The sequence below is a fragment of the Oncorhynchus mykiss genome, chromosome 17 (assembly GCF_057628025.1).
Source record: "Oncorhynchus mykiss isolate SJ-2025 chromosome 17, ASM5762802v1, whole genome shotgun sequence".
NCBI lineage: Eukaryota > Metazoa > Chordata > Actinopteri > Salmoniformes > Salmonidae > Oncorhynchus > Oncorhynchus mykiss.
The window spans coordinates 18,005,109-18,027,296 of NC_143038.1; the positions used below are offsets into that span (position 1 = coordinate 18,005,109).

A 22,188-nucleotide genomic window follows, 5' to 3' on the forward strand; every position below is an offset into this window, starting at 1 on the left:
TTGTTAATGTTGTAAATGACTATTGTTGCTAGAAACGACAGATTTTTAATGGAATATCTACATATGCGTACAGACATATGCGTAGAAATACATCTATAACATGTTCTGTTCCATCCTGTATTTCTATCTGATATGACACCTAATGGCCATTCAGATTATCACAGGTCTCTGCAATTATCTCTGCCTCGCAATGTGGCCTTATCTGTCCCACTGTTGGTTGTGGAGATATGCCCTGTTGAAGGTCGACTGACCGAAAGCGCAGCTATATTAAAATTAATTTGCATCTGACTGGAAGTGTGTGGAGACTTTTTTCTGTCTTGACACACTAAAATCAGTGCGCCTGGCACCTGCTCCCATACCCTGTTCAAAGGCACTTAAATATTTTGTCTTTCCCATTCACCCTCTGAATAGCACACATACACAATCCATGTCTCAATTGAATCAAGGCTTAAAAATAAATCATTCTTTAACCTGTCTCATCCTCACTGATTACAGTGGATTTAACAAGTGACATCACTTTCACCTGGATTCATCTGTTTAGTATATGTCATGTAAAGAACAGGTGTTCCTAATGTTTTGTATACTCAGTGTATACTTATAAAAAAAAAGTACAAAGTGCTATCCACCCAGATTTTGAGAGGAGTAAGAAGGTATTTTCCCTGCCTTTGAGAGGAGTAAGCTAGATGTTCCTGGAGACTTCCAGTCATTTATCAATGGCTTAGACGTGCACTTTGGGACATACAAAGGGCATCCATGAGTTAATCTGGTTCTGGGTTAGTAAAAAAAAGGGCTTAGTTGCCAAAATGTTGCACTATTTCTTTGATGTATTTTAACTTAGTGAAACAGTTAACAAATTCAGAAATTCAAAAACTTTTAGGTCTCATTTTGTAAGTGGTTACTGGTGGTAAGGTTATACATGTGTTTTTTTATGGGTTAATTGGGAGGTTTCAAAAAATGCTAACAGGTAACCATTTTCATATTCTTTACTTTGTACTCTCATTGTAAAAAATTATGTAGAAGCATGGTTCCTTCATTATTCCTTTCTAAGATGCCTTTGCTCACATTTTGGCTCTCCCATCAATCGGGTTCCTGCCTATAAATATCTGTCTGGGATTTTGGATTGACAAGGATTTAACATTTGAAAAACGTTATAAATTGGCCTTCCCTGAACAGCAGGAATCAGATTGTACAGTCAACTTTCCTGCCAGTTAGGGTTAGCCCTTACCCTAACCAAATGAAGGAAAATCACTTTTAGTTGTACTGCTCCTCACTGCTGAAACAATTTGCAGAACAATTGGATGTTTGGGTGCCGCTTGGGCAGTTTAGGAAAGTAACTGTTTTTCTTAAATGCTGTGTTTTGTATTGATTGCGGTTTTGTTTTACATTGTATTGGTTGTTGTGTTGCTGTGATCCGGGCACACTTAGGAATGAGACCCTGGTCTCAATGGATTTCCCCCCTGAATAAATAAAGAATAATAAAATATAAAAGGGCCAATCCTCAGTTGAAACAATAACAAAGTGACACCCTGCCTCTGTTTTGGTAAAAAGCTGTGATGGGCCAAGACCTATGCTATGGATGCAAGGACTGACCATCCATGATATCAAAAATATAGTTTTTACCATGTTTTGAGGCTGTACAGTGTTTGTTTACATTTGCAATGTTTACAAACATTTGAGTAAAACAAGCTTATATTTGGGGTTCTGATGGGGTACGACAGTTGAACAAAGCTCATGAGGCATTTGTAAGTTATATTATTCAAGAATCAATGTGTGCATATCATTAATTAATAAATCTAAAAATGGTATATAGTAACTGCACATTACCCCTTTAAGAGTCCAAATAGTAGAGGAAACATGGCTTCATTGGGCTTCTGTATACCCTCTTGGTAATATAATGGAGTTTCTTCATATTTTCACCAAAAAAAAAAACAGACATAAAAACAATTACGTTAAGACTTCAACAAAAGATAGTCAGGTGCGTCAAAGCAATTGGTTATTTTGTCCTTGACTTCTGGGGGAAGACACTAGTACAGCTGGGATTGAGCATTTTCAAATGGAGCAAATCCACCAGAAAGATGATTACATTTTCCATGCAACAAGTTCCAAAATAATACAAATGAAATTAAAACACAGGGCAGCGTGCACACAAAAGCCCTCATTGTTGTGCGGGAAAGGAATGCCTCTGACTGTGTCAGAGGTTGTATGGAATTTGGTTTTTGAATGGAGACAAAAGGCTGCCAATGACTGTGGGAGAACTGCAGTCAGTACCCAGGCAACCTGCCCCCAACACTGGGAGGAAAGGATAGCTATAGCTCACACATTTTAGCCATGTGGATCCCATTTGTTTAATTGCCATTAGACCAGCTGATGCACTGCTTACCTGCTGCCCAATGTTTTTTGGAGCTCTAGTAAATAAAAAAGGACTATTGGTGTATCATCCCCTTCGCCCCACTACAGTTGGTTGTTGCCATGGAAACTAAACCACCCTAAATCCAAAATAGCTCTGGCAGCATATGGGAACTGGAGGCAAACCAGAACTCAAATGTATGCTGTGATACCCCATGGCATGAGCTCACTATAGATAGTTAATGCAGTCAGTGAGTGACTACATTGAAACTAATCGTGTTTAGTTCAATGAGCGACTGTGGCGACCCTAGATTACGAATCCGTTGAACTTCATTTGAGAATGCAATCCCCACAAAGAGCTCCAACTTCAGTGTAATTTCCTGGAATCCATCTTCATTTGCCCTTTGACTCTGGGGGGGGGGAGCTCTCATCTTTTATCCCGGACCTCCTGTTCATATATCAGACAGCACCAGCTTACAGAATAAATTCTGGCCTGGGTGAGAAAAATCAAGAACAGCTTGTGAAACGTAATAAGAACGAAGCTGTACTTGAGTCAAGACAAAGCCTGTCTACCTCAATGTTTCAAGTTCAACACTTTGGGAAAGATGTTGAAACACTCTTATACAATTATATTCTAATATAATGGTTCAGTGAGTAGACCTGATTGATTTGGTCAAAGTGTGCCTGGCAGTATTGCGTTTTCCCCGCCCAAAAATATCCACGTCGAATGCAGTGCGTCCCCAAAACTCTCAAAACAAATCTAAAACGAGAAATCCACAGGTTGAATGAGGCAATGACCAAATTAGAGGGACACGATCCAAGAAACGCAGCATGATAATTTTTTAGATGAACGATCCTGAATTATTTGCCAAAACATCCCACAATAAGGATTTTCATTAAATGGTCTTACTATTTGAAAGGGTGATTACATGAAACATCTTCAACCAGCGCTTTCCCCCGCAGCACAGCATCAGAAACAGGTACCAGCATGCTTCCCCATTCTGTCTGGGTGTCAATAACACAGCTACTCACAGTCAGCTGTGCTGGGAGTGTCATACAAAACCATCCCAGCAGCAAGGTAAGAACATGTGCTGTTTCAGAGGTTAGGTCTATCTATAGACTAACCGTAAAACAGCTACTGTCCTGTGGTGGAAGTACATCAGGTTCACAACACCTGTCCTACTCTCAAAGATTGTGACAAAAAAAAATATCAAGTCGTATCACAGGGATGGGCAACTGGCCCTCGTATCAATTCCCCCAAACTCAGTCGGGTCTCAACTGACTGTTAGAATAATAGAATACACAAGGTGCAATTTCAACATTTGGTTGTGGTTCAGCAGTTTCTCTTATGTCAGTTACATGTTCGTAGATTGCAAATGAGTCTAGCGGCCAGCCATCTAAACGTAGTAATCATGGTCGAAATACCATCTGTGAGGCCTCCCTCCCATTGATCTTGTTAATCAGTCTCACTCCGATAAACATTTCTCTCCATCGTATTGCAAAATGTGTAGAATTACACAAACAAAAATAATTTTCTGCTGTCAAGAGGCGAGTCAAGGACATAGTGTTTTTGGTTATTGAAATGGTTCACTATGTACTATGCATTAAGTCCACTCTTGATGAGATCAGTCTCGCCCCCAAATTGGCACATGCTCTTTCCAGCAGCATAGTCTGTAAAGAGACCTCACTACCCAGAGACCCGTGAGCAACTGCAGCCCCTCCCCACCTTCATAGTTGCCCAGAGGTCTCTTTACAGACTATGCTGATGGAAAGAGCATGTGCCAATTTGGGGGCGAGACTGATCTCATCAAGAGTGGACTCAAAACAGCTAGTGTTCTACAGTACACCAGTCCTGTACTCAAACATTAGGACAAGTACAGGGAATAATCATGTTGGGGATGTCTTATGTCAGGGTACAGGCCATCCCAGGGTGCTCAGTCGTTCCAGTAGGGTGCTTGCAACACCGGTGTTGTGGGTATGTCGCTCTGGATAAGAGAATCTGCTAAATGACGTACCTTGTGTACACCATAAGCTCCGGTGTTATAGCTCCTATTAAGTTGTTGGGTTAATAAACAGGTGAACTGCCCTGGCAACAACAAGAGTAATGTATACAGGAAAACTCACAAATCTTTGTGCAGCATTGAGAATTGAAAACCTCTGGAATACTGAGAGACTGAGCCAACCATTCATGTGCATAAAAATAGCTTTATTTCCAAATATAATCAGAACCTGCGTGCAGAAATCAATGATTTATTGACTTCTACACTCAATTGAGCGTCACATCTTGTTGTGACAAAGCAGCATATTTTTTCCCCCATGCAAATGACATGGCTCAATTCAGTTCCCCTGAACAATTACATAGCAATCCTTCTACAAAACATAAACGGCTTAAAATTGTTTACAAGAAATCAAACCCTTACAAAATAAAAAAACCTGCTTCTAGTGTACATAAAAATGTTAACACATACAACAACTTAGAAAGGGGAAGTGCCAACCTGAAAGACAAAATATTTTGACAGTTAAATACCAATTGTTTTTAACAAGTAATCTACTAAAGACATAGTTAGTACTAGCATTGGTAATTAAAAAAAAACATTTCCCACTATAGGCTTCTTAGGCATGAAGAAACCAATTATTCCAAACATTTACAGTAATGTTAACCTGAATGTATTGGGAAGATTATTTTTTCATTTGGCATTTTAAAATATTTGGTAAATAAACATCTGACAAGAAATGGCTAAGTACCAAGTTTAACATTTATTCAAAATGGCTATATTACAGATCCCCGGAAGCGTATAGTCCATGTGCAGTGACAAGTCTTGTTGTTTTCTGTCAACAGCGATAAACCATAACCTGTTCAAATAGCTTAGTTTACAAGCATGGTCATCACTGAGATAAGGCCTGACATAAAAAAATGAGATCACCAGTCACCAGTCATGTATGATATAATTGAGTGGGTGGAATGCGGGTGTTATCACACAGCGAGTTGTCCGAGAGGAATAACATCATGCCGATTTGTGCACCGTCCAAATTAAATCATAAAACACCTTGGAGGATCAAGCTTGGCCACTGCTAGTGACATGGTAGCATGTATCAAGGTATTTTCATCAATGTGGGATTCACTTCAGACAATCTGTTCTTGACAAAATACATTTGAATCAAAACGTAACCAATCATGATACCACACAAACACGGAAAGTATTCAGACGCCTTTCCCTCTACAGCCTTATTCTCAATTGGGTAAAATAACCCCCCCCCCCATCTAAAAATATAAAAACCTCAGACTCTTTGCTATGAGACTTGAAATTGAGCTCAGGTGCATCCTGTTTCCATTGATCCTCCTTAAGATGTTCCTACAACTTGATTAGTCCACTTGTGGTAAATTCAATTGACTGGACAGGATTTGAAAACACACCCCACACAGTGCACATCAGAGCAAAAACCAAGCCATGAGGTCGAAGGAATTGTCCGCAGAGCTCCGAGATAGGATTGTGTCACAGAACTGGGGAAGGGTACCAAAAAAATATTCTGCAGCATTGAAGGTCCCCAAGAACACCATTTTTAAATGGAAGAAGTTTGGAACCATCAAGACTCTTCCTATAACTGGCGGCCCGGCCAAACTGAGCAATCGGGGGAGAAGAGCAGTGGGTACGGCCCAGTACATCACTGGGGCTAAGCTGCCTGCCATCAAAGACCTCTACACCAGGCTGTCCTAAAAATTGTCAAAGATCCCAGCCACCCCAGCCATTGACTGTTCTCTCTACTACCGCATGGCAAGTGATACCGGAGTGCCAAGTCTAGGAGAAAAAGGCTTCAACAGTTTTTACCCCCAAGCCATAAGACTCCTGAACAGGTAACCAAATGGCTACCCGGACTATTTACATTGTGTGTGTCCCCCTTCTACGCTGCTGCTACTCTGTTTATCATATATGCATAGGCACTTTAACTATACATTCATGTACATACTACCTCAATTGGCCCGACCAACCAGTGTCCCCACACTGGCTAACCGGGCTATCACCCACCAGCCACTCTTTTACCACTACTGCTACTCTGTTCATCATATGCATAGTCACTTTAACCATATCTACATACTACCTCAATCAGCCCGACTTCGCTACGGTTATTTTTCCTGTTGTTTTTATTTCTTTACATACCCATTGTTCACCCTAATACCTTTTTTGCACTGTTGGCCTGTAAGTAAGTATTTCACTCTAAGGTCTACTACACCTGTTGTATTCAGCGCACGTGACAAATAAACTTTGATTTGATCATGCTGTGGGGATGTTCAGCTGCAGGGACTGGGAGACTAGTCAGGATCAAGGGAAAGATCCTTGAAGTCCTGAGCGCTCTGGAACAGGTTCTCAGACTGGGAGGTTCACCAAGGTAACGCAGGAGTGGCTTCGTGACCTCTGAATGTCCTTGACTGGCCTAGCCAGAGCCCGGACTTGAACCCAATCGAACATCTCTGGAGAGACCTGAAAATAGCTGTGCAGTCAATCTGAGAGCTCGAGAGGATCTGCAGAGAAGAATGTGAGAAACTCCAAATACAAGTTTACCAAGCTTGCAGCGTCATACCCAAGCAGATTCAAGGCTATAGTCGCGGCCAAAAGGTACTTCAACAAAGTACTGAGTAAAGGTGCTGATTACTTATGCAAATGTGATATTTCAGTATTATTTTTGGTTTGTCATTATGGGGTGGGTATTAGGTGTAGTAGATTGAGGAGAACCCTCCCCCCAATTCAATACATTTTAGAATAAGGCTGTATAACAAAATGTGGAAAATGCGGTCTGAATACTTTACGAATGCACTGCAAATATAAAATGCAATCGTGACAGACTTCTGTAATAGCAGTATTAACACAAGAATGGGTCCAAGGTTAGAGGGGGAGGAAAATAAATAGCTGTACCAATATTTGTACCATGTCACCTCACTGAGTGTGAAGTTCTCATTCACCTTGTTAGTGTCATTAAAGAGAAGGTTGGAGGGAAATGTCAAGATTTTGCTGCAGTGACGCTGCAGAATGTACACTTTTGTTTTTACATGGGCAAGAAAAAACATCAAAATATCTTGCACTGCATTGTTTGGCAGCTGAAATGGTCCTCTTCCTATTAACGGACAGTTAATAAAGTGTTGTTTCCGATTTTTTTATTTATTTAAATGAACCATTGTAGAACTCATGGTAGAAGAGAAGCAGTTTTTTGATTGTGATCGTTTCTCCCTCTGGGACTTCCCGGCTGTACAGACAAGAGGAGAGGTTTGCTTTCAAGAGGCAAGCGGCCCCGGCGAAGGTGGGCTTTATGCGTAGACCTCTGTGGTGGGAGCCTTCTTGTAGATGGGATTCTTTCCCAGGTCGTAGCTGCCTTCATCCTTCTTCTTCATGTGGTAGACAAGCAGGAGGATGAGGAGGACAGCAAAGAACAGCCCCACTGCTCCACCAGCAATAAGAGCTGAAACAAAACACAGTGGAATTACAATTAACGTTCTTGCATTGCTTTAATTTGACAAGCTGCAAATCAAGCCACATTTCTGACGAAGCGAAATTTAACTTCCATACCTTTTTTCAAAGTTACATAAACTCAGATTTAACTTCTACAAATGAACTAGCACAAATAAATAAAAAAGTGCCATTGCCTCACCTGCTAGGATCTCAGTCTTGTTGAAGATGCTCTCCTCCCCTGCATGGGCCATCAGTACGTTCGATGGGTGCTCCTCAGGCTTGGGAGAAACCCATACTGACACTTCATTGTTCTTCTGGACCAATTGAATCTCGTTCACTGTGGGTTTGAGCCTCAGGTCTGGAATCTTGTTGTTCATAGAAGGCTATGGACAAAAAGCAGTGAGAATTAGGCCTATAAGTCATTAAACTAAAAAGAGGAAACAAAACATTAGCAATTTGTGGGCTCCCATTTGGAACATGAGTCAATTATGAGAAACTTTACCTTTGATTTCATGGTATTGTCATTTTTGATTGTAATAGTTGGTACTGTAGAGAAAAGAATTCACAATTATATTCTATCAGCTAGCAAAAGTAAAGTAATTTTTTGCTAAATCCAACCTCCGTCGCCAGAGCCAGAGAAGTCGTCATAATCCTCATTGTCCTCGTTGTCAATTGTGTCATGCTCCTCATCGGGGAAGCCAAAGTCTGAGCCGTTGGCGGAGTCTCCAGACGAGATGAGCTCGTCATGAGAAATAGCTTGGGTCGTCTTCATGGGCATCCATGTCTCAGTCTCCCATACCTGCTGGCACAAACACAGCACTTAAGAGGCAGAATGCTAATCCAAGATCAGCAAGTAGAAACAAATCCTAGCTGGCATATGGCTTTCTCCCCAAAACCACTTTAACAGTGGAGAACTACATCAAGTCGAAGCCGACATCTAGTAGCCTGTGAAATGTTGCCCCACTTCTTCAAAATGGAAGTGGGAAGTTGCAAGATATTGGCGGGAACTGGAACACTTGTATTTGTCGATCTAGAGCAACCCGAAAATGCTCAATGGGTGACAGGTCTGAGTATGCAGGCCATGGAAGAACTGGGACATTTTCAGCTTCCAGGAATTGTGTACAGAACCTTGTGACATTGTTATGCTGAAACATGGGCCTCAGGATCTTGTCACGGTATCTTTGTGCATTCAAATTGCCATCGATAAAAAACAATTGTGTTCATTGTCCGTAGCGTATGCCCGTCCATACCAGAACCCCACCATGGGAACTCTGTTCACAACATTGACATCAGCAAACCAGTCGCCCACATGACGCCATGTGGTTTGCCATCTGCCCAGTACAGTTGAAGAACAATTTGCAGAAATTGTCTGGGTGACTGATCTCTGATAAACCCACAGTTAAAGAAGATGGGTGTGGCGGTCCTGTGGTGGAGTGGTTACACAGTCTGCAGTTGGACACACTGCCAAATACTCTAAAACATCATTGGGAGGTAACTTCTGTTAAAGAAATTAACATTCAATTCTCTAGCAACCTTGTGGACATTCCTGCAGTCAGCATGCCAATTGCAAACTCCCTCAAAACGTGGGACATCTGTGGCAATGTGTTGTGACAAAACAGCACATTTTAGCGTGGCTCTAAAAACTACATTGAAAGGTGTGTTTCATCCAATGCCACATCCAACGTTGCCTCCAAGCTGCACATGGGCGCGCACCTCCCCCAGGACTGCCGTGCAAAATAATTATTAGCACACACAGAGAAGCACGAGATTGAACGTCAACTTTCTACAGATTTACCCATTAGTTAAAACTATAAACTTTAATTTTACTGTTGGAATTGTGATTGAAGCAACACAATTAGCCACTTTCAATACAACATCCTGAAACAAAAACTATGCAAGACTTTTAGTAAGCAGAACTATAGACTTTATTGTAGCCAGAGCGCGTTGGAGTAGGATTCTACTGCATGGACAGGCACGTACTCTAGACAAACCGGTGCACCATAACCAAGCAAAGACTCACTAGACCTATATGCAAATCTGTGCCATTCACTTTGAACTGTGTTTACAGCATGTAGCCAGCCACATGTGCACATTTGTTCATATTCTTCACTAGTTAGTGCCACCCTCAGGAGAGCCCTGCGGTTGTGGACGGTGCAGTTGCCATACCAGGCTGTGAGCCAGGATGCTATCGATAGTGCATCTGTAAAAGTTTCAGGGTTTTGGGTGACAAGCCAAATTTCTTTAGCCTCCTGAGCATTACTTCACCTGTTTCCATACATTTCATTTTAAAAACATTTATATCTTACAAAATGAGTTGCTTAATCTAACTTGCAGCGTGTATGCTTGAAGGTCATACACGCCACAGCATACATGTTGGACCCCAAGTATGCTGGCAAGAGCATTCTGTCTGGTGCAGAGATCAACAAGGCCTATGGTGTCATCACTCCCGTGTCTCGCCACCTTGGCCTGGATGAGGGCAAGGTTCTTGGCAGTCTGGCGAAGTACACTTCCAAGCAAGGGCTTTGGGATGGAGATGCAATATGGCAGTTGTGCCAACATCTCATCAGCCACCTGGTGGAAGGGACTTTGAATCTGAGGCTCTTTCCCCCTGTTGCCTCCATCATCCTCCAAACTTTTTGAGCCTGACAACGAGCCATCCTCAACAAGGTTGGAAGGTTTGAATCATTTGCAATTATGTCTACTTATGATAAAGTAAAAAGTTGTGTTTGTCGTATATGATGTGGTAAATATATCAATGCAAAAAATATCTACATTTAAAATGGTATTAATATTAATTCCCATTGAAAATTTCCACCTCAATATTCCCCAAAATGTGCAACCCTCATCTGAAGTAAACTGCCTCCATTTTATATTTCCTACTAGCAAAGAGTTACTGAAGCCCCAACATGCCTCCCCCTCCTCACTAGACCAAAGGCAGTCCTCAGTCTTTCAAACCCAACAATGCTGCTGGGTGCCTGAAGAGCATATACATTAACATGGTCGCTAAGCATGGCTTTACCAAGGGCTGACTGGCCAGGGGAACAAAATCCCTCCATCTGCTAACAAAATGCAGAGCATCTGTTCCATTGAAACAAGTATCTATAATGTGTGTGGGGCTACTTTTCTAGAACCAATTTTACAAATTGGGAAGTATTTGAATCTCCCATCTTCTCAGCCATTTGATGGACTCATTTAAAACCATAAGCCAATTACTCAGAAGGGCATATTAGGAATGTTAGCTGCACAGTGGTCAATGCAGTAGCCTAATCCTTAACCAAGCAGCATATTAACCTAGATTGCGGCATGTGTCCAGCAATTTAACTGTCCTCATCAAGAAGACAATGTAAATGCCATATTCAGGGACCCTTACAATTCTGATGTCCTCAAAGAGGGGAGGAAAAAAAACAATGTGGTGTCCTTTTGGGTCACAGCAAATTACATCTTAACCTCCCTTGTCCCCCTGCTGCTGCCACTTGAACCAAAACTGATTTCAGATGCGTATTGCAGCTGGCTGATCTCACGAGAATCTCTGCCGAGGGACACACCTTGTGCATGTGACAGAGCACCTTTTCCAAACCAACTGTGTGAACCGTACTCTACAACGGTCATAGAGGCACTCAGAAACAACACATCTATTTGTGTGTGTGTGTGTGTTTGTGTGTGTGTGGGGGGGGGGGGCTGAAACAAGCATAAAAAAATAAAAAAAATGGGAGTAGTGTCAGTGCAGTTAAAGCCAGGCTTCAAACTAATATAAATGGTGTGCTGCTCTTAGCATTGCTGAAGATTTAGCTCACTTCCTTGGTAAATGCAGTGTATCGTAAGGGGCTGAATGGTCACATTTGGGGGAAGTGACCAATGTTGATGCAATGAATGGATGATTCAAGGCATTACAATTCCTTGACAGATTGTGCGCAAGACCCTTGTTATGTCTGTTCTGAGCGCACTTCTCCAGAGACATTGATTAGGCCAAAAGGAAGTAACCTATTAAACTCGAGTCTAAAGATAAGGAATTTTACAACCCAACGTAAGATATCCCTTCTAATGTAATGGCTACTGAACCACTGTTGCATGGTACAATATTTATCTTACATTGTGGGGTTAAGGCTTAACCTCTCTGGGATACGCTAGCGTCCCACCTGGCCAATAGCCAGGGAAAATGCAGAGCTCCAAATTCAAATAAATTACTATAAAAATCTAACTTTCATTAAATCACATGCAAGATAGCAAATTAAAGCTACACTTGTGAATCCAGCCAACAGGTCAGATTTCAAAAAGGCTTTTCGGCAAAAGCAAAAGATGCCATTATCTGATGATAGCACAACAGTAAACAAAGAGAGAGTAGCATATTTCAACCCTGCAGGCATGACACAAAACGCAGAAATAAAAATATAATTAATGCCTCACCTTTGACAAGCTTCTTTTGTTGGCACTCCAATATGTCCCATAAACATCACAAATGGTCCTTTTGTTCGATTAACTCAGTTGATATATATCCAAAAATGTCAGTTTATTTGGCGCGTTTGATCCAGAAAAACACTGGTTCCAACTTGTGACTACAAAATCTCTAAAGTTACCTGTACTTTGCCAAAACATTTCAAACTACTTTTGTAATACAACTTTAGGTATTTAACGTAAATAATCTATAAAATTGAAGACGGATGATCTGTGTTCAATACAGGAGGAAAACAAACCGTAGCCTCTAACAGTACACTACAAGTGACCCTCGTTCTGAACAGGGATACTTCATTACAAAAAATGAAAAACCTCAACCAATTTCTAAAGACTGTTGACATCCAGTGGAAGCGGTAGGAACTGCAAGAAGGTCCCTTAGAAATCTGGATTCCCAATGAAAACCCATTGAAAAGAGTGACCAAAATCTTAATGGTTTGTCCTCAGGGTTTCGCCTGCTAAATAAGTTATGTTATACTCACAGACATGATTCAAACAGTTTGAAACTTCAGAGTGTTTTCTATCAAAATCTACTAATAATATGCATATCTTATCTTCTGGGGATGAGTAGCAAGCAGTTGAATTTGGGCATGCATTTCATCCGGATGTGAAAATACTGCCTTCTGTTACCAAGTTAAACATTGACCACACTTACTGAGGTTAATCCATTCAATTTAAAACAATCCCCGAATCTAGTATTGACTTAATCTAGGTACCATAGACCAGCATAGGGTCATTCAGTTTGATTTCAATCACTTTGGCTGCACCCGATGATTTGAACTAAACCATTCATACGTTTGCCCATGGTGGAACTGATGAGAAAGTGACTTAGGGACCTGAATGGCAAAACATTGAAAAGGAGATCAAAGTTCACAGATTTTGTATACCCCACCCTAGCATGAGACTCATGTAGAGATCTTCATGGCTCCACCTGTACCCAAATCAAATTGAATGAAACGTGCGCCAAATACAGGCCTTAGTGAAACGCTTACTTAGAAGCCCTTAACCAACAATGCAGTTAAGAAAAATAGTTAATTAATGAGAAGCAGTAAAATAACAATAGTGAGGCTATATACAGGCGGTACAGATACAGAGTCAATGTGCAGGGGCACCGGTTAGTCAAGGTACATGTAGGTAGAGTTAACTTCTTCGGGCTAGGGGGCAGTATTCAGAAGTTTGGATGAATGAGGTGCCCAAAGTAAACTGCCTGTTACTCAGGCCCAGAAGCTAGGATATGCATAGAATTGGTAGTATTGGATAGAAAAACACAAACGTTTCTAAAACTGTTCAAATAATGTCTGTGTATAACAGAACTGATATGGCAGACGAAAACCTGAGACAAATCCAACCAGGAAGTGGGAAATCTGAGGTTTATAGTTTCATTTAAGTGATTGGCTATCCAATATACTGTGTCTATGGGGCCAGATTGCACTTCAAGGCTTCCAGCAGATGTCAACGGTCCTTAGAAAGTTGTTTGAGGCATCTATTGTGGAAGGGTGTCGAATAAGAGCTGTTTCAACAAGTGGACTAGGCTAAGGCCAATCAGTTGTTTACTGCACGGTCACGCCATTCCTTCTTTTTCCTCTAATGAATACGCTATTGTCCGGTTTAAATATTATTGAAGATTGATTATAAAAAGACCCTAAGGATTGTAAACATTGTTTGACATGTTTCTACAAACTGTAATGGAACTCTTGACTTTGGATTTTGCGCTCACGCATTGTGCCTATGGAATAGTGAACTAAACGCGCAAACAAGAAAGGTATTTGGACATAATCGAACAAAATTAACATTTCTTGTGGAAGTAGGAGTCCTGGGAGTGCATTCCGACAAAGATCAGCAAAGTAAAGTGAAGAGTCATAATGTTATTTATGACTTCTGTTGACTCCATAATTTTGCAGGTAACTATGGCTTACTTTTGTGGCTGAAAGCTGTTCTCAGAATATTGAATATTGTGCTTTTGCCATAAAGCTTTTTTGAAATCTGACACAGCGTTTGCATTAAGAAACAGTTTCTTTAATTCTATGCAAAACATATCTTTCATCAACGTTTATGAGTATTTATGATATTTGATGTGGCTCTCTGCAATTTCTCTGGATGTTGGGAGGCATTTCTGAACATGGCGCCAATGTAAACTGAGGTTTTTGGCTATAAATATGAACTTGATCGAACAAAACATACATGTATTGTGTAACATTGAGTCCTGGGAGTGTCATCTGATAATCGTTAAAGTTGAATGATTTTATCTATACGTCTGCTTTTTGTGACACCTCTCTTGGAAAATGGCTGAATGCTTTATGTGACTAGTTGCTGACCTAACAATGATATGTTCTGCTTTCGCCGAAAAGCCTTTTTGAAATCGGACACTGTGGTTGGATTAACGAGAAGTGCATCTTTAAAAATGGTGTAAAATACTTGTATGGTTGAGGAATTCTCATTATGAGATTCCTGTTTTGGCACCCTGCAATTTCACTGGCTGTTGGCGAGGTGGGACGCTAGCGACTCCAACGATCCCAGAGAGGTTAATCAGCTTCTTGATATGACACACTTGTCAGGTGGATGGATTATCTTGGCAAATGAGAAATGCTGACTAACTGGGATGGAAGCAATATGAACAAAATTGAGAAATCTGCATGTGCGACACGTTTCAGGAAACTACGCATTTGTCACAAGTCACGACTTCACAGGAAAGCCATTTCAACTGTGTTTTTTTTTTACAAAATGTGTTTGTTTTTTTGGCAGAAATGCCTTGGGGAACATCTGCGCTTTCATGTGCCTCAACTTGTATGCCATCTGTTAATATGACAAATTGTTCAATTACGAGCCTTGTTGGTTAAGCCACAGAAGACGGCAACCTTCCCACGATTGGCTGAGAATGTGTGGGCTGGACATGACAAGAGCATGGCAGTTGTGCCAACATCTCATCAGCCACCTGGTGGAAGGGACTTTGAATCGGAGGCTCTTTCCCCCGGTTGCCTCCATCATCCTCCAAATCCCACCAACATCAGCCGTCTCAGAGCGCAACTGGTCCTTGTTTGGGAACACAAACCAAAGAACACAACAGGATGACCAATACAAGGGTTGAAAAATTGGTTGCCATCTGGGCAAATTTGAAGCTTTTTGAGCCTGATGTAACAGTATAACTTTAGAACGTCCCCTCGCCCATACCCAGGCGCGAACCAGGGACCCTCTGCACATATCAACAACTGACACTCACGAAGCATCGTTACCCATCGCTCCACAAAAGCCACGGCCCTTGCAGAGCAAGGGGAACTACTACTTCAAGGTCTCAGAGCAAGTGACGTCACCGATTGAAACGCTATTTAGCGCGCACCGCTAACTAAGCTAGCCGTTTCACATCCGTTACACTGACAGCGAGCCATCCTCAACAAAGTTGGAAAGTCACAGTGAAGACGAGGCTTCAGTCTGATGTTCAAGAGGTGGACATTGAGGAGTTCCAGGGAGAAGACATGGAAGCCCGGGTCTAGAAAGTTCAAGTTTTGGTTGTCTTCCTCTATCATTTTACAGATGTATGTTGAAAACGTTTTTTGGGAGATGCGATGGATCATTGAATATTCCCTTTTGTTCAGTGAAATCATCCCATGTGAAGAGTCAACTCAATTAAAGTTCAAATCATAACTAAAATGTTATTTTATTTATTTGGAAGGATTTAATAATTTGCAATTATGTCTACTTATGATAAAGTAAAATGTATGTTTGTCCCGCCTATGATAAATATCAATGCAAAAAACATCTACATTTAAAGTATTAATTTGCATATATTCCCATTAATTCCCACCTTCAAATGTCTACACTTCCTGATCAATGTGTTATTTTAATGCTAAAAAAAAGTGTTTCTTTCAAACAAGGAAATCTCTAAGTGGAGCCAAACTTTTGAACAGTAGTTAGGTATGGACAATGAGGTGGAGAGTGAGTCACACCAGACCAAGGTCAGTAGCAATCTCTGTATTCAGAAGACAAGGATCTGGGGACCATCTGCAATGAGCACCTATCCTCAGGGTGCAGAGCACTGCATTAGCATATTGCCAAGCGGGTCTCTCTCTGGGTGGCATTTAGATAGCCTATTACCATTCCATTTTAGCCCACTTCCCACTGCATGGACATCTGCACATGGCAATTATTTCCAAATAAGATGGCATAACAGTATGCAGTCATGCCATTCAGGTGTTTTGTCAACAGATTACATAAAATAGCACATTGAGGTATTCCTAAATCCTGGCATGTGCAGGTTTGATTTATATCCATTTCCAAACCAACTGCACGAAACTGCATTAGGCATACTGAATTGAGAACTAGGCTAAACAATAGAAAATGTTGTGCCATGTTAAACAAGAGCAGTTAAATGTCAGTGTCCCGAGATAGAATATTTTAACCGGTCAAAGTATTTAGGCTAACTATTTCAAAAATCTAATTTCACTTGCATGAAAAACACTCCACCTCCCAAACAATTTAATCTAGCTAGAACAAGTTATTGCTAGTTACCACAATTAAAACGCCATTGCTTTCTCTTATCGGGTGGGAGGCCAGGGGCCTCAAACCGTATGCCTAAACTAATTTTAGAAAAGTATTTTGCATTTTTAAAATTTGATTCCACTGGCCAAGCTAACGTCGTGTTGACAAATACAATAGGTAGCTAACTGGCTAGCTAAACAAACACTGCTAAATGTGTAGTTTGTTAACGTTAGACAAAAAGTACTTTGTAAACATTCAGGTTTAGTAAATCTGTACCCCAATAGCCATTACATTAGCCATGTCTTAAACACTGGTCAAGATGAAGTGCTGCCAGCTAACTAATGTTCCAGTGGCTAACAGTAGGCTAGCTAGTTAACAGATTAGCAATCACAGCAACGTCCTGGTTTAAACCAACAGAAGTAGTAAAGCTAACTGCCCCCCCCAAAAAAGTGGTAACGGTAGCTAGCTGCTCAGTAAATTGAAAGGAACACAAAAATATTTCAGTTAGTGAGTATTGCGCAAGCTAATTAATGTCTACGGTAAAAGTTACATTATTAACCAGTGAATATTACTTACCGACTCAGAGTAGACGGAAGCAAATAAAAACAAAACGAGGCACACTTTGTGCATGTTTCTATTGACCGTTTCTTCAACAAAGTGTATTGTTAACTGGCATACAATAGTGAGTTCTTTTGAAGGTCCTATTTCCACAAAATCCACGTTGCCAACTTGATCGCCTTGATAGTGCTCAACTTGTATTGCTGGCCACTTATTTCACTCCAGTCACTGACCAAATACAAACAACGTGTCCGATCAATCTACCTTTACCGCACGTTACACTCCACCCCCTCTGTAACCAACCACTAAAACCTACGCAAGGTCCTCTCCCGTCGTCATAATTCACTGTAAACTCGTTCAGACCCCCCTCCACCAAGACTCAACATATTATTTAATAGAAAATCTTTGCTTATTCGATTTACACATTCTTGAATGGTTAAAATGTAGAATCATATAGCTAGGATATCATTAATGTGCTTGCAATAATTCATCTTGAGTGGGGACACTTAAAAAAAAATCCACTAGCGGGAATAAAGAAAATTCAATATTTAATAGTATTATTATTCATTTGAGAAGTCGATTTCATTCGACACTCAATTGAAAACGGTTTCATGACTGAAAAGTGAAATTGAAATGCATGGTTTACAGTCTTCCCCTCACGCATTTTCTCCATAATGACAAAAATAAAACAAAAATAACATGTACTGTAATATGTGCGCCACTCATGGAAAGTCAGTTAATGGAATTGCTTTTCTGACGTAATCTCCTGGTAAACTCTTTATGTGGTTTCAGGCCAACTGGGAACTCGGAAAACACGAGGCCTTATCATAACCTCGGTAAATCTTCAATTCGGAAAGTCGAAGCTCTGTAAGGGAATACCCCCCTGATTTGGACAAAAATTAATGGCGGAATATTGGCATTGGACAAACCATATACACGATGGCCAATACCACCCAATTTGGCGTTGATTCATGCAAAGTATATTGCAAATGCCATATGGCAATTGCCAATTGTAACACTTCAAAATTCCATTTTGTGCGTTCCACCGGGGCTTTTCATAGAATTAAAAAAAAACAACTTAAAAACCCTTTAAAAAAGTGCTTTCTGGACCTTTTTTCGAAATTCTTTCGATTTTTTTGTCAATTACACATGTGTAAGAACTGTATGAGTATACTTTTGTCATCATATATATATATTTTTTTAAGTACATGCGCATAAGGCATATGTTTTGTCCATTTGCAATATGATTTCATAGGAAGTCAAAAGTCAAAAGTCAAAAATGTCAAAATTTGGTAAAAAACTTCACACATCCTTAAAAAAGTGCTTTCTGGACCGTTTTTCAAAATTATTTCAAATTTTGTGTCAATTACACATGTATAAGAACTTTATCAACATACTTTAGTCATACTTTATTATCATATTTTTTATTTTTTTTTACTTGTGCATAAGGCATATGTTTTCTCCATTTGCAATATGATGTCATAGGAAGTCAAAAGTCAAAGTCAAAAGTAACGATTTTCCTCCGTGCAACTGATGATCTAAAATGTGCAACAAAAATTGTTTGATTTTTTTTGTTTATGTTTCCTTACTTTTTCAAAGTCACTGTGCATTTGCAATATGTTTTAATGGGCAGGTACCATCACGAATTTGTCATGCTCAAAATTCAAACTTTACTTTGCTCAAACTATACCTTTGTCATCTTGTGATCTAAAATATGCAACTGGTTACCCAAAAAAATTGTTGATGTTTTTTTGTTTATGTTTCCTTACTTTTTCAAAGTCACTGTGCATTTGCAATATGTTTTAATGGGCAGGTACCATCACGAATTTGTCATGCTCAAAATTCAAGTTTGTGATCTAAAATATGCAACTGGTTACCCAAAAATGTTTTGGATGTTTTTTTGTTTATGTTTCCTTACTTTTTCAAAGTCACTGTGCATTTGCAATATGTTTTAATGGGCAGGTACCATCACGAATTTGTCATGCTCAAATTTTTTTAGATGTATTTTTTTTTGTTTCCTTACTTTTTCAAAGTCACTGTGCATTTGCAATATGTTTTAATGGGCAGGTACCATCACGAATTTGTCATGCTCAAAATTCAAGCTTTACTTTGCTCAAACTATACCTTTGTCATCTTGTGATCTAAAATATGCAACTGGTTACCCAAAAAATTTGTTGATGTTTTTTTGTTTATGTTTCCTTACTTTTTCAAAGTCACTGTGCATTTGCAATATGTTTCAATGGGCAGGTACCATCACGAATTTGTCATGCTCAAAATTTTTTAGATGTATTTTTTTTTGTTTCCTTACTTTTTCAAAGTCACTGTGCATTTGCAATATGTTTTAATGGGCAGGTACCATCACAAATTTGTCATGCTAAAAATTCAAGCTTTACTTTGCTGAAACTATACCTTTGTCATCTTGTGATCTAAAATATGCAACTGGTTACCCAAAAAATTTGTTGATGTTTTTTTGTTTATGTTTCCTTACTTTTTCAAAGTCACTGTGCATTTGCAATATGTTTCAATGGGCAGGTACCATCACGAATTTGTCATGCTCAAAATTTTTTAGATGTATTTTTGTTTGTTTCCTTACTTTTTCAAAGTCACTGTGCATTTGCAATATGTTTTAATGGGCAGGTACCATCACAAATTTGTCATGCTCAAAATTCAAGCTTTACTTTGCTCAAACTATATCTTTGTCATCTTGTGATCTAAAATATGCAACTGGTTACCCAAAAAATTTGTTGATGTTTTTTTGTTTATGTTTCCTTACTTTTTCAAAGTCACTGTGCATTTGCAATATGTTTCAATGGGCAGGTACCATCACGAATTTGTCATGCTCAAAATTTTTTAGATGTATTTTTGTTTGTTTCCTTACTTTTTCAAAGTCACTGTGCATTTGCAATATGTTTTAATGGGCAGGTACCATCACGAATTTGTCATGCTCAAAATTCAAGCTTTACTTTGCTCAAACTATACCTTTGTCATCTTGTGATCTAAAATATGCAACTGGTTACCCCAAAAATTAGTTGATGTTTTTTTGTTTATGTTTCCTTACTTTTTCAAAGTCACTGTGCATTTGCAATATGTTTCAATGGGCAGGTACCATCACGAATTTGTCATGCTCAAAATTTTTTAGATGTATTTTTGTTTGTTTCCTTACTTTTTCAAAGTCACTGTGCATTTGCAATATGTTTTAATGGGCAGGTACCATCACGAATTTGTCATGCTCAAAATTCAAGCTTTACTTTGCTCAAACTATACCTTTGTCATCTTGTGATCTAAAATATGCAACTGGTTACCCAAAAAATTTGTTGATGTTTTTTTGTTTATGTTTCCTTACTTTTTCAAAGTCACTGTGCATTTGCAATATGTTTCAATGGGCAGGTACCATCACGAATTTGTCATGCTCAAAATTTTTTAGATGTATTTTTGTTTGTTTCCTTACTTTTTCAAAGTCACTGTGCATTTGCAATATGTTTTAATGGGCAGGTACCATCACGAATTTGTCATGCTATAAAAATCCTGCAGGAATGTGAAATTGACTGGCCCGATGAACTCGGGATGGCTTTGCAGTGATTCTGGGTCATCTCAATCGCTCGTTTGGGTTGATTTCAGAATGTCGCTTTTGGTGATGTTTTTTCACTATAGAATCATATTGCAAATGTACAAGAGTCAAGTGGACAAGAGTCCATCAGTCAATTAAATATCATTCTGACCACCAAACTGATACAAACTGACACCAAACCCACTTTTTCCAACTCGTTTAGTAGCCAACTATTACATACTTCAGAGCTGGCCCAAAATTCACAACGCCTTCGGTTCAAACCATAAAAAAACCATAAAACACGTAGTTACGTTCTAGCTGCGGGTCCATTTCTTATGTTATGTGTTGGCCTAGCTGAGGCGACCCCGAATCCCAAGTTTCGGCTCGATAGGTCATTTGGTGTCCGAGAAAAACCCTAATTGGTGCTGAAAATCCACTATTTTCCATGACTTGCTACGGGGTCCTTGAATGAGCTATCGGACAGAAACGTTGGGGTCTGTCTATATGGGCCGAGACGTTCGCAATGCACCTAGTCTTGCGACTCTGGGACATTTCTAAATGTCGTCATTTTCGTGATGCAAAAATGAATTGAAGTTATTGCAAATGTACGAGGCTGTTTCTCGGTCCGAGAACCTTCTAGAGCCACGTAACTCACCACGCACCATCGACGGGAGGTCTAGAACAGGTTTCTAAAGTTTCGGAACTCTAGGTCCGACCGTTCTTTTTTAGCTCCAACAAAGCTAACTATTGCAGCCACTGTCTGTCTCTACGCACCCCAATACGTCCCTCCTTCCAAGTTGTGTTTTAGTGCAATTTTTTTTTCCTTAGATTTTTTTTGGGAAAAATGACTGATTTACAGTTCATGGGGGTTGCCTAATCACACATATGAAGTTTTGGAAAGATCAGACTTTTTTAACCCTTCGAAACAGCCCCTGAGACACCAATTATGGCACTTCCGGTTGGCACAGGAAGTTATAAATCAACACATATCCTCATTGGGGTATGCTGTTACAGAATCCTGAGTTTTAAGTCCTTACGTTAAGAATTGACTGATCTACACAGGGTTGAATGCACTATGTCTATCAAACTGCATGCAGTGTATGGGTAAACACTTTTAGGGGCATTTTAACCACTTCCGGTTGCTCCAGGAAGCTTAGATTAGACACAGGTAGACCTCATAGTGGCCTGATGGACTGGTACCGAAGACAGGTTCATACGGCATTCATAACCCATATAGGCTTCAGGTTGAATTTTGTGGTGCAGGCTATGTATTCCTATGGGGAGAGATGTCACTGTAATCTGTGAGATCAAAAAAACCCTGTTTTACTGTGAAGGGTTAATGCCACACGGTCAAAGTTAGGCTTGTTCAGATCG

General features: G+C 39.9%; 1 protein-coding gene across 2 annotated transcripts; it reads right to left on the minus strand.

Moving 5' to 3' along the window:
• Positions 1-4,531: 4,531 nt before the first annotated feature.
• LOC110493836 (syndecan-4) lies at positions 4,532-17,580 on the minus strand. 2 transcript variants are annotated; one of them, XM_021568344.3, is made up of 5 exons: positions 17,286-17,580; positions 8,406-8,586; positions 8,290-8,333; positions 7,987-8,170; positions 4,532-7,797 (listed from the first exon to the last, which is right to left on the minus strand). In XM_021568344.3, exons 1-5 carry the CDS (start codon positions 17,337-17,339, stop codon positions 7,646-7,648), a joined length of 615 nt encoding a protein of 204 aa, XP_021424019.2. In that variant the 5' UTR covers positions 17,340-17,580; the 3' UTR covers positions 4,532-7,645. The 2 variants fall into 2 exon arrangements, with proteins under 2 accessions (XP_021424019.2, XP_090061106.1); XM_090204980.1 differs by lacking the exon at positions 8,290-8,333 and having other exon boundaries at positions 17,286-17,505.
• Between the last annotated feature and the right edge of the window lie 4,608 nt (positions 17,581-22,188).

Excerpts from the sequence above, each read along its gene's own strand:
- LOC110493836 (XM_021568344.3), bottom strand. The coding sequence starts at position 17,339 with ATGCACAAAGTGTGCCTCGTTTTGTTTTTATTTGCTTCCGTCTACTCT. Across the intron at positions 8,587-17,285 it reads CTTCCGTCTACTCTGAGTCG|GTATGGGAGACTGAGACATG; the intron begins GTAAGTAATATT and ends TTGTGCCAGCAG. Across the intron at positions 8,171-8,289 it reads ACAATACCATGAAATCAAAG|CCTTCTATGAACAACAAGAT; the intron begins GTAAAGTTTCTC and ends TTTTGTCCATAG.